Source organism: Protopterus annectens, chromosome 9.part0 (genome assembly GCF_019279795.1).
Source record: "Protopterus annectens isolate FY-2018-M chromosome 9.part0, PAN1.0, whole genome shotgun sequence".
Lineage (NCBI taxonomy): Eukaryota > Metazoa > Chordata > Ceratodontiformes > Protopteridae > Protopterus > Protopterus annectens.
This window is the reverse complement of record NC_056743.1, coordinates 99,279,036-99,292,048: the sequence shown is the minus strand read 5'-3', so window position 1 is coordinate 99,292,048 and position 13,013 is coordinate 99,279,036. Positions and strand designations below refer to the sequence as shown.

The 13,013-nt window shown below is 34.8% G+C and overlaps 1 protein-coding gene across 1 annotated transcript in view; it reads right to left on the bottom strand.

Moving 5' to 3' along the window:
• The window catches only part of LOC122810498 (G-protein coupled receptor family C group 6 member A-like), a 117,375-nt gene that overhangs the window by 40,065 nt on the left and 64,297 nt on the right, over positions 1–13,013 (bottom strand). Inside the window, exon 5 of the mRNA XM_044082079.1 lies at positions 5,033–5,156. Within this exon, the coding sequence (XP_043938014.1) occupies positions 5,033–5,156 (124 nt within the window). The remainder of the gene's footprint in view (positions 1–5,032; positions 5,157–13,013) is intronic.

Genomic DNA, 13,013 nt, shown 5'->3' with positions numbered 1-13,013 from the left:
AAATCCAGTTTGATCATTATTTACTGTTTTGGATAGTGGTATCTTCATTCTGTTAGTTAATATTGTCATAAATATCTTATAGTCATTGTTTAATAATGATATAGGTCTATATGAGGTACAGAAATTTGGGGATTTGTTTCCCTTTAGGATTGGTGTGATTAAGGAATATCTCCAAGAGGGTGGTATTAAAGCTTGTGACTGAATTTCTAATAGAGTTTTATGGAAGAGAGATAATATGTTTGTAGGAAAAAGTTTATATATTTCCAAAATTATGCCATCTATAACTGAATCTTTATTATTTTACCCTCTTTTATTGTATCTGTAATTTCTTTGTAGGATATGGGTGCTTGTAAATCTAGTTTTATTTTTTCTGGTATTTTTTTAATATTAGAACATTTTTCATTTAGATTTAATTGATCAATATGTGTATTTTCTTATTGGAAATGTTCCATATAGTGATTTCTATAGGCATCAAGAATGTCACCTATATCCGAGACATTTTTCCCTTTCTTTTCATGGAAGATACTTTTAATGTTATTAAGTTTTGATTGTATTTTGATTCTTGTGGATAAATTATGTAGATATTTGGGAAAAGTGGCCAAGGTATTAATTTTTAGGTTTTCTAAAGCTAAACTAGTTTTATTTATTGTTTAATACTTCTACTTTTTTTCATCTCCAAATGATTTTGATTTTTTTCAGCTTTTACTGACAAAAGTTTGAATTGTAGACCTAATAATTCAGAATTCCATTCTCTGACCATGTTAGGGTTTTACCATATATGTAAGCTTTTAATGAGTCCCATATCATTATTTTATTTATCTCTGTGGTGTAATTAATATCCAAGAAGAAATGTAATTCGGATAATAACCAGGGTTTGAACTCTTTAATTTTAGTTATATATGCTGGAATTCTGGAGTTAAAGATTAAGGGTTTGTACCCATTTTGAAGTTTTAGTATCAATGAATTGTGGTCTGAAAAGGGGCAGGGAATGATTGAGAAATTAATGATTTTAGACTTTAAGTCATGGGCAGCAAATATTTTATCTATTCTAGTTTGGGTACCAAATTTGTGATCTTGATGGGAAAACAACAAAGATTTATCTTCTTTAAATGTATAAGTATCTACAAGGTGAAATTATTCTACCCACTTGTTTAAAGCTTTTGATACAGCAGATGTATGCAGTGGTCTTTTATTTGTAGTTTTAGAAATATCAAATATACAGTTAAAATCTCCTCCTAATATTAAGTTGCCTTTATAATTATTGGAAATGAAATCCAAGTGTTTTTTAACAGTTCCTGTTCCAATGCCTGGGAACCAGTATAGATTGACTAGGGTCCATATTCTGTTATTATGTTTAACTATTACTAATGCTATAAGTCCTTCTTTATCTTCATACTTATAAATGATTTCTGGGTTAATCACATTTGGTTTCCATAAAATTGTTACCCCTTTTGTCTTTGTCTTGTAAGTGGATTGTGCCAATATCATATATTCCTCAGGATTCCATTTGTAATGGTCATTTCTTTTGAAATTAGTTTATTGAAGGAAGACAATTCGTGCTTTGTTTAGTTTTAAATATTTCAGTAGATTTAATCTCTTGCTAGGATTGTTTAAGCCATTGGTATTTAAAAATAATAAAGTTAAATCCATCTTAGGTTATTTAGACTATGAATTTTGTTTTATTGTGACTATTAAACATTTTCATCTGATAATTATAAAGTATATGTTTGAGATTTTCAATGAAATTATCAGTTTTATACTTTGAGTATTTACCAATAAAGTAATGTTTTGGTCAGGAATATTAAAAATGTTTTTGTGAAATAAATTTAAATTAATAAATGTTAACAAAACTAAGATCTGCATTAGCCATGGAATAAAAATCATTCCCAATATGATGGATAAACCTAAATCCATCAGAATATCACTCTTACCTTGACAATCCAGAACATCTGAGCTCCATAAATTGAATTATCATATGGAGAATATTTGTAATAGGAATAAGCAATATTTATATTATTTTGAATAGATATAGTACTATTGTAGATGAGGCATAATTTTAATACAATAGCGTGAATTTTCTGAAGGATGTGAAGTCTTGAACTCAAATGTTCGCAGTTATTTACTTACTTCAATCCTTAGCTATTTGCCAGAAAAGTACAGATTTTAGGAGGAACACTACAAAAATATGAGGCAAAAATTTGGACATTCTGCAAAAATCTGTACAGTTGAGAGATATGTTACAAACATACAGTACATATGTATAGAGCTATATCTATATGGAGATAGATACATAATATATATATATTTTATATATATATATATATATATATATATATATATATATATATATATATATATGGGTTCTGTTCAGAAGCTCGAAATACTGAAATCTCGAATTTCAGTATTTTGAGGTCAAGAAGCCGAATCCAAATAATAGCGAAAGTTTAGAAGTGTGAAATTCAAAACCTCGAATACCAGAGGTTTTGAATTTTGCACTTCTATAGTTTATGGTTATGTATTCAGGTAAGTGTGTGTGTGTGTGTGTGTGTGTGTGTGTGTGTGTGTGTGTGTGTGTGTGTGTGTGTGTGTGTGTGTGTTAAGGGGTTTGGGTAGGGGCTGTGATGTGTGTTAGTGTGTTTTGTTGCTGTGATGTGTGCCTGCAAAGAGAAAGTAGCTTGTGTGGTGGTGTTTTGTTTGTGTTTATATGTAGTGCGACCTCGGAGTGAAAATATTTAAGTGAGGGGTGTGGGGGGTGCAGTGGGCTTGCCTCCCCCCTTTCATGTAGTAGAGTGATTGTGTGCATTTGTGTGGTGGATGGTGTGTGTGTGTGTGTGTGTGTGTGTGTGTGTGTGTGTGTGTGTGTGTGTGTGTGTGCGTGTAGTAAAACTTCTGGTACTTGAGGTTTTGAATTTCGCGGTTTTTAATTTTCGTTGTTTTGTGGATTCCACTTCTTGGGCTCAAGATACTGAAATTCTAGATTTCAGTATTTCGAGCTTCTGAACTGAATCCATATAAGCACCAGTCAGAAATAATCAGTTTCAGTCTTGGCCCATGAAAGAAAAAAATACAGACAATAAATAATATGGTTGAATAAAAACAGCAAAGATGTAAAAAGTTTAAAAACAAAATGTCATACTATACAACAATATACATAGTTATATACATATGACATGCAGAGATGGTAAAACTAAGTAGTCATAGAAGTTGTAGTGGAGGAATGTAAGTTCAGATGAGAGTGGTAGAATTTGCTTATGTCGTTAAAGGCATGGTACTGGCATTTTTTTCTTTCAGATTTTTTTTTTATTGTACATAGAATTTTAGGTAGGAGGAGGCTTCTTTAAGATAGGGAGACAGATTCCCAGAGTTAAGGAAGTAGTGATGCAGTGATCTGTGTATCAGAGTTGGAGTTTTATTCTAGGGGCTTGCAGTGAAGGTGCTGATTGGTCAGGCTTCTGTAGCTGTAGAGTGAGGGATTTTTTATTAATTTGGCTGCTAAGGTGAAAAAAGTATGGCTGCATGAGCATAGAACAAGGTAAACTCTTTAGCTGGCTGGGAGCGAATTTTGCTTTTAGCATTTTATTAGTGTCAGTAGTGCAACAGGTAACACACTCACCTTTTCTGAAAGACCAGAAGACTGTGGGTTCTATTCCCATACCATGTGATTAGATTGTTGACACTGCTGTGTAGCACTGGAGAGTGGGCGCTACACTCCTGATTGTGCCTTTCTTCAGATAAGATGTTAAACCGAGGTCCCAGCTGCTTGAGTTGGCAGTAGCTCAGGTGAATGTAAAAGATCCCACAACACCTATTGAAAATAGTAAGAGAAGTTCCCTAATGTCCTGGACAAAATTTCTCTGCTAGTATAAATACCACTTCAGGTCTCCACCAAAAAGAAGCCACTAACCTAGTTGGACTAACCCAGTCAACAAAGAATAAATTGCAGTGGTGTTCTTTCACTCCTTTGCCCATGGCTTAAAATAAATGTATATGATTACATCATAAATGATCATCTGCTAAAAACAAAGACCATCAAATCACTGAAAGGAAAACACCCAATATGCCTGTAATTGACTAAAAACAACAACAAATACTGCAAATGTTGACAAAAAAAAAAACACACCTATAACTGCATCCCCACTATTTGTATATTCCAACTTTGAAGATAGCATGACAGTGGGGAAAGAGAATATTTCTGATCCCTGCTGCACCACGATCTTCCAAAAATCTATACCATTGATGGTATTCATTCTGTACCTGGCATTACCAACATCAAATCAAACCAAGATATATTGGCAATGCTTATTATGCTAAAAGAATATTGTCAATTTCATTACACTAACACATATCCAGTATAACAAAAACATAAAGTTGACCTTCCAAGCATCACACAAAATAGCAATTATTGCACAATGGAGCTGTCTTTCTTTTTCACCCCCTGTTAATTCATTGACCAAATGTGTAGTTGACCATATGAGATACACACATACACAACAGTAAGTAGAAAGTTATATATTACAGTACTATTATCTCAACAAATAAAATGGACTCCCAGAGTGGGCAATGGAGAGCAATTTGTTTATATATTATCTATTTGTTAACCAGTAAGCTCTCTGGACAAAGTGTCTGCTTTCAGGGACAAACCAGGAGCGCTGACTGGTTAAGTAACTCGGTCAAAGTCGCACAGCAGGCAGAGTGAGACAGAATGAGTAAAAACCCATACTGTTAACTACAGGAAGCAGCTCATTCACAACTCAGGGCCTTCATCAACAGAGTTATTCAAAATGACATGGGATGGATGGAGCAGAGGGACAGAAGAATATGAAGGCCTGCTGTGGACTTAGCAACTGGACAACGCAAGTGGTCATATGATCTTCTTTTCCTTCTTGCATCTTTATATAACTACAGATGTGTGTCTGAATTCTACTTTTAGAGACAATTATTGACTTAGCAATAGTGTATTTGCTTAACAAACTCATCCTGAAGGTCAACTTTTTTTTCTTTTTATTTAACTCCATAATAAATATTCTCTTACCACTTCTGTTAGCAATTTCTCCTATAGAACACAAAATGCACTGAAAGCAACAGATTGGCTGTCCTTTCTGAAGTGATTTCCTGAATCCAGGCCGGCATGTTTCACTACAAATGGATCGTGGAATCTTAAAAAGAAAAGGAAAATAAAAATAGTTTTATAAACTAATAAGTGTTTTAATTGTATAATTACCATAAAACTATAAATGCAAGTGATTAGCACTGGATCACGCTGCATATAATAACATATTTTGCAGCAGATGTGTCATACTTTGCCTTCTGCTTGGTAATGAATTATTATTTGCAATGCCCAGCTGTGATTGTTGCAAATGTCTAAATGTACTGGTGTCCACAGCATCTCTGATGATTCCAGTAGAATCCTCTTCTGCATCACCCCTTATATAAACAAGATATTCTTCATCCAGTGGTAATGGTTGGACTGTGTTAGGGTTACACCCAACACAACCACAGGCAATTGCATTCTGCCTAGCTTTTGTCCTGACGTGTCCCACCATATCATTCGGTCTGTCCTGCACTATAGCAAGGTGCAGTTCCCTCCCCCAACAGCATTTATGTCAACCACTACTTGATATCATGTCTTAGCTGTCTGCTTGTTTTGTCCATCCTTTTCCAAAAAAAAGATGTTTTCCATATGACCTCAGAGCATCCATGAGGATGGGATTATCTTCAGGATTGAAGTTGCCATCCGTGAGGATAGGATTATCCTCAGAACCGAAGTTGGCATCTGTGAGGATAGGATCATCCTCAGAACCGAAGTTGGCATCTGTGAGGATAGGATCATCCTCAGAACCGAAGTTGGCATCCATGAGGATGGGATTATCCTCAGAATGGAAGTTGGCATCCGTGAGGATGGGATTATCCTCAGAATGGAAGTTGGCATCCGTGAGGATGGGATTATCCTCAGGACTGAAGTTACCATCCATGAGGATGGGATTATCCTCAGGACTGAAGTTACCATCCATGAGGATGGGATTATCCTCAGAATGGAAGTTGGCATCCGTGAGGATGGGATTATCCTCAGGACTGAAGTTGCCTCTCCTGTACCTTGTTTCCTGCTACTGCTACATTTTCTAACCTGCAAGTACATTTTACACAAAAATACACTTTCTACACATGTACATAACTTAAAGCAATTATGGATTATACATGTCACTGCATAATTTAAAAAAGGATCGCTAGCACAGTGAAGCATTACCTTGGTTTGAATTTTCTTTTTCAAAGTTTCTGTGTAATTTTTTTCTGTGTTGCAGTAGTAAAATAAACCCCTCAAGCTGCATTGACTGAAAATATGACATAGGCTCTAGAAAAGTAGGAATATTCAACCAAAAATTGGACATCAAATTTGCATAAAATTTGAATATTAAATAGTGCATAACTCTTCCTGCTTACAGTAGGAATGTAGAATATTTCTCAAAAACACATGCTTAAAAACAGAGAGTGACAAAATGATAGGAAAATGTAAGCACAGCATCAAAGAGACAGTATAAAGTCTAGACTTTAATGAACCACAGTGCAAACTTGTACTACCCCAAGTAATGTTTTTCCTTCAGGAAAATGGAGGTGCAAGATGTGTGCCCTCTTTCTTTAAATTATTGATTACAAAAGTAGTTTGGCCATGTAGTATGGTTTTCTGTGTACTAGATAGCTTGAAATCATATGTGATGGGCTTTCAAAAATTGTGTGAAGGGGTAAATGTGCCTGAAAATAAGGTTATTCTACTAAAATTAGGTACATCATGCCCAGGGGGTAAATCAGGCCTACAATATGAATCTTATTCCAAAATAGGGACAATTGAGAGGTCTTTAGTAAATAAAAAGTAGATGCGTGCTGTATGGAGCAACATGAAACCACTCACTAGGAAAGACTTCAATAAAACAAATTTTATTAGATGAACCAAAAAGAAAGAATAAAACCCATTAATTGTATCATCGAGTTTTTCGCCCATAATGCCAGACTTACTCAGATACAAAACCCACCAAACTTAAATATCCTCTTACAAACTAATTAATTCTTAAATTAATGAATCAGTTATCCATCCTTAAAGGGGAAAATCCCTAGAAAAGGATAAGAAGGACAGGTATGAGAAGTCCATGTATAAAGTTAAGAAAATGAATACATCATAAAACTCCCTGAACAAGTACACATAAAGTCATCTTGTCTACCTAGGTTCAGTATAAAATCATGAATTTATTTATAAACAACAACATGCATAAAAAAATGTAAAAATGTAAAAAAAATAAATAAATTAGTTGTGATTATATTTAAAAATATATATAAATATACATTGTATATAAAATACATCTAATGTCTAAAATGTACAAAAGTAAGGGCAGAATACATTTAAAATATATATGAACTGTAATAGAATCACCTCATGAATCTACAAAATACTACAGTCTGGATAATCTGAGTTTCAAAACTGGGGCAATGGAAATATATTCATTTAACCTAGGATATTTGTTGGCCTCCAATACAATTTGCAATAAATTTCCCTGTATTCAGTCCTAGTGTCCCATGCCTCTCCCCCAAGATCATTTGTGATTTTTCTAAAACAAAAAGTGTATATGAGGCCTAGGTACATATCTTTGTATGCTTATATAATGCATTATTTTCATCCTTACTATAAATAGCATATAAGTTCATATATTCTCTTCTTGAGTTTCCTCTTGGTCTTTCCTACATAAAATGCCTCACACCTTTTACATTGGGCAAGGTATTTGAGCCCCATACTATCACAGTTAGAAAACATATCAACCTGAATATATATATATATATATATATATATATATATATATATATATATATATATATATGTATCCCTTCCAGCTACATATATAGATTGTGCATTGACAATGAGCACAAACTCCACATTTAAAGGTACAAGCCTTTTTTTATTTATAACCTTCCTTTTATCTTTTTTTAAAATGTCCTTAATGTTGTTGCCCTTCCTAAAGACATATTTAATGTAATTCTTGAAAATCACTTCCATATCAGAAAAGACCCCAAAGGCTGTCCAGTTGTCCAACACAACTCTCTTAATCAGGTCAGCATCACTATTATAATTCATAATGAAATCACTATTGTATTTAGTATCAATCCCCTTATCATTGTCAATAGTTTTATTGAACATGCTTCAATATAGCATTAATGTTCCCCAAAATAGGACTAAATCTATTGTTCCTACCCTTCTTCACTTAGTATATCACATCCTCAACCAATTGTCTAGGGTATTGTCTATGAAAGGAATAATTGTTTTAAAAACTCACATTCTTTATTAAAATCTTCCTCATTTGAAGTAATTCTTGATGCTCTAATAAACTATCTTAACTATACTCCTCTTTTGTTTGTAAGGATGGGCACTCGCATAGAACAGAAAGAAATTGGAGAACGTTGCCTTATGATAAATGACAGATTTAAAACCAGAAGACTCGGTTTTAAAAATACTGACACCCAAATAATTAAGATAATAATTAATAACGTTATTCTACTAAAATTAGGTACATCATGCACAGGAGAAAATCAAGCCTAAAATAGGAGTCTTATTCCAAAATAGGGACAATTGAGAGGTGTTTAGTAAAATGTGTTCTATAACTGCTGTAAGGGTGTTACGCTGTGATTATTAATTCATTTGCCATGTATGTTGTAACTTAGTTACATAAAGGTGCTGTTGAGTGTGTCCCTAGGAATTTTCCATTGCTAGTAAACAGTATCTGCAGTAAACTGCTGCACAGGTGTAGATGGCACTGAAAACGGCACCTTACACATTTCAAAATCTCTCAGGTAGAAGCATTCAAGCATTGAATATTTCTTGTCTTACCAGTAAATCATAGGCTAACCCTGGAGTTGTTGCAGTCAAATGCATCCCTGAGATTTTCATGCAGTAATTTTTCTGTGGCCACCCTGTGACTGCTACACACATAACAATCTCCCTCTATGTATACACCCTTAGAAACATGTTAAACAGAACCCACGTGCCAGATTCTATAAAAAGATTACCATTTATTTCTGCCAAAAAAAGGTCGGTCCTTTACAGTGGATGCAGATATGCCCTGTCCCAACAAATTTCATCTTATTACACAAAACATTTGCACTTTTATGAGTTTAATATAACAATCCTATATGAGTGCTTGGGCTGGGCAGAGTGATGTCACACTTGGTGGGTATAGTTCACACCCTAATACTCTTTGCTTCAGACTTTAACAGATTCCATGTATTGAGTTCAACAAGAGATGTAAAAGCTCTTGGTCATATCCCAAGCTGATCTGTAAAAGAGACCAAAATCCTCTTCTACCTTTTGTAAGAAGCCCGATTTGCAGGAACTGGATATTTGAGATAGGTTAGGGGGGCAGTCTGTCTTCATTGATTAGACTCCCCCCATTCTGTGAACAGTGTAGGCATGCATATAATGCCCTGCAGCAGGTGAGCGGGGTCAGCTAGCCGGGAGGGTTTGTGGGTTCACTGCTAAAGGCCAGAGTTCTATAGTATGTACTGAATTTCTAATGTATTATAATAATATGGGTCTCTTTTAATTCATCAAATGTATGGCTCTCCAAACTCAAATAACCAATACCAGTCAGCTGGAATCTCAGAAGTGTGAAACTGCACTTTGCTGAAGTCTGTTTAATTGACATAGGTACTGTGTTGTTGGCAGTGTGAGAAGTACAAATATACAGCCTTTATGTGACTTCTCATATATCGTACCAGTCCTGAGGCATGATGGATGTGACGGTGGAATCAGCGATCTTCAGGATATGGTACATTATTTTTGTACCACTCGTATCTTTCAAATGGAGGCTGCACTACAGTAAGGATAGGGAGATAGATCCTTGCTGTCACTGTAGTGTGATCTCTGAGTTTGTATAAGTCATTTGCAGGGGGTGTAGGGGGATATGCAATTCGGCATAGTGTAGTTCCGCACTACTTAGATTTTGGCTGACTGGTGTTGGTAATTTGCAGTTAGGTGAACAGTAAATTGGATGAATGAAAGTACACCCAATAATGTATAGTAATATCTATGTATGTACTTAGCTTACCATATATATGTTAAGCAAAGCAGTACATTTGAATAGCCCATGGGTACCCTAAGTAACTGTTGCCACATCACATTCATATTTAAAGTATTTTCTTAGGAAAAGTTCTATTTGTCATACACTGCAGTACAATCTGACTGTTTTATTGTATTGGTGGTATTGTCTGAGGTGTATTAATATGTTCATAAAATGTAATTCATTGAGTATTAATAATCTTCACACTGTTAGGAAACATATATTTTAAAAAGGTATTACTATTATATTGCACCACCATATAAACTGTTATTGATGATGAATTTATGGATTTCCAGATGTTTCCTCATCTTTAGGAATAGCTATAAAAAGAGGCACCATAACCAGCATAGAGAAAGGGTTGTACAGATTTATTGAAGTGCACAATTTTGATTAACTTGTGCAGCAATGTCACCTTCACTGATTTAGGCTATAATGATGACATAAAGAAATAACACAAAAAGATCATTGCAGTACCGTTAGTTATGGTAATAATAACAAAAAATATCAGGAGCTGAATATTAATGACAATAATTCCTTTCAACTTAGAATGGGTACTTAGTTGTTTGAACAAAGCAACACCTGCATGACTTTGTCCTTTATGTAATTGACTGCTAAGCTAGCCATGGTAGTAAAACATTCACCAAGAGATAAATTAATAAATCATGTACACCTGCCCCCCCACCACCACCAACACGACATCTAGTGCCTCTGAGTGTATCCACACACAGATGTTGAGTACTGACTGTAACAATTTATTTAAAGTTAAACAGCAGTCACTCCCTGCAGCAAAAGCACACAGAGCATTACCTTTTCAAGTTTACACACACATTTTTAAAATAACTGTTTGAAAAGTCTAGCCTCAAGCTGGAGGGCATGTTATCCCCTGTCCTTTGTTTTAAATGAGGTAAACAGATCCATACAGCCAGATTTTGTGCTGGAATTGAGACAACCAGGAAGAAGTAACGGGTACACTGCTACTGACAGTGGTGCTTCTCAAGAAAGTGAGAGGAGCGCAAACCATATTGTCCTACAGGAGTGTTGTGGAAAAGTAAGAGGTTATGGGTAATAGGTTTGAGCTGTTGGCTCCCAGAGTATCATACCTGAAAGGAACTCCTGCTTATTTGCCTTTCTTGTCTAATTTTTATTTCACGTTAGAGGAAAGCTTGATAGGACGTTACTGAACTCTTACACATTTGTTGGACTACTACTGTTCACTTGCAGAAAATATATAAGGAGGAAAATTGTTTGACTGTTGATCCCACTGTAGCCAAAACTGAAAGCCTTGCAATGACACAGCAGTTAGCATTGTCACCTCACAGCAAGAGGTTTGATTCTTGGCTGGGGTGCCTTCTGTGCAGATGCTGCATGTCCCAGCCATGTTTGCATGGGTTTCCTCTGGGTTGTGCAGTTTCCTGTCACATTTCAAAGACATGCAGTAGGAAGATTTGATACTCTAAATTGGCCATAGGTGTGAGTGCATGTGTGTTATGTAAGAACTGTGGCAAGATTAGCCACCAGTAGTGTTAACATTACATCTAAATGTTGGTCAACACTGATGTGACATCCTGGCCCCATGTGTAAAAATGTGAAAACAGAGGTATGGAGAGATGGAACTATTACCTGTTTGCTGCTGCTGCAAAAAAAAGGGATAATAAATTATTTTGTTACTATGAACTGTTACCCATTTCTATTGCTGCAGAGAAAAAAGAAAGCAAATTGTTTTGTTATTGTGAACTGCTAGATATTTACACACATACCAGAAGAGAGAGACCTGTTGCTTAATTAAACCTAACAGAGTGGTGAGTACTGCCAGCACTTCTCTACTAAAGCCAGATTTGATTTAATATTCTTATCTGAAGCCAAGCAGATGAATAAAAGTAATGAGTCCATGTTTTATCATGAAGTATTTTATTTTCTAGTTCAGTCAGACACGAAACGGTGACCTTCAGAAGTTGAAGTTCCAACTGTTGCTATTTTATTTCCATGTAATAACTTTTAAGTTATAAGCTTGAACAAGCCTTAACTTCATCCAGTTTGTTTCTGTCTCTTCTTCTCTCTGTCTCTCTGTTTATATGTATGCAGACACGCATACAAACACAAAGACAACTTTATTTGCGTCTAGGTTTTAATACATTACTTGCAGTGGAAGCAACTACACTTCATATAGGTACTGTAGATGCATCATTATCATAATGTGTGTTGGCACAGCACACAAAAGTTATGCCCTCACAGACTTAACATCAGTGTAGGCAAGATTCAAAAGGAATCTGCAACATACAATATAATTATTTTTAAGTAAGAAGTTTTGTATAAAATAATGCATTTCTGTAACAGCAATATACCATGATAGGGTCATTCATATAATCCACAACAGAGTCATAGGTAATTCAGATATACAATGACAGGGTCATGGGTAATTTAGAAATACCATGACATTTTCATGGATAATTCATATATATCACAAATGGGTCATGGGTAATTCATATATATCATGAATGGGTCATGGGTAATTGATATATATACCATGAAAGGGTTATGGGTAATTGATATATATACCATGAAAGGGTCATGAGTAATTGATATATATACCATGAAAGGGTCATGGGTAATTGATATATATACCATGAAAGGGTCATGGGTAATTGATATATATACCATGAAAGGGCCATGGGTAATTCATATATATATATAAATATATATATATATATATATATATATATATATATATATATATATATATACCATGAAAGGGTAATAGGTAATTCACATATATACCATCCATGAAAGGGTCATCAGTAATTGATATATATACCATTAAAGGGTCATGGGTAATTGATATATATAACATAGTAGCGGCTTATGTTTGATCACGCTGGGCTGTACCCTGTTGATCAAACCAATACCCTCACTATGAGCGAA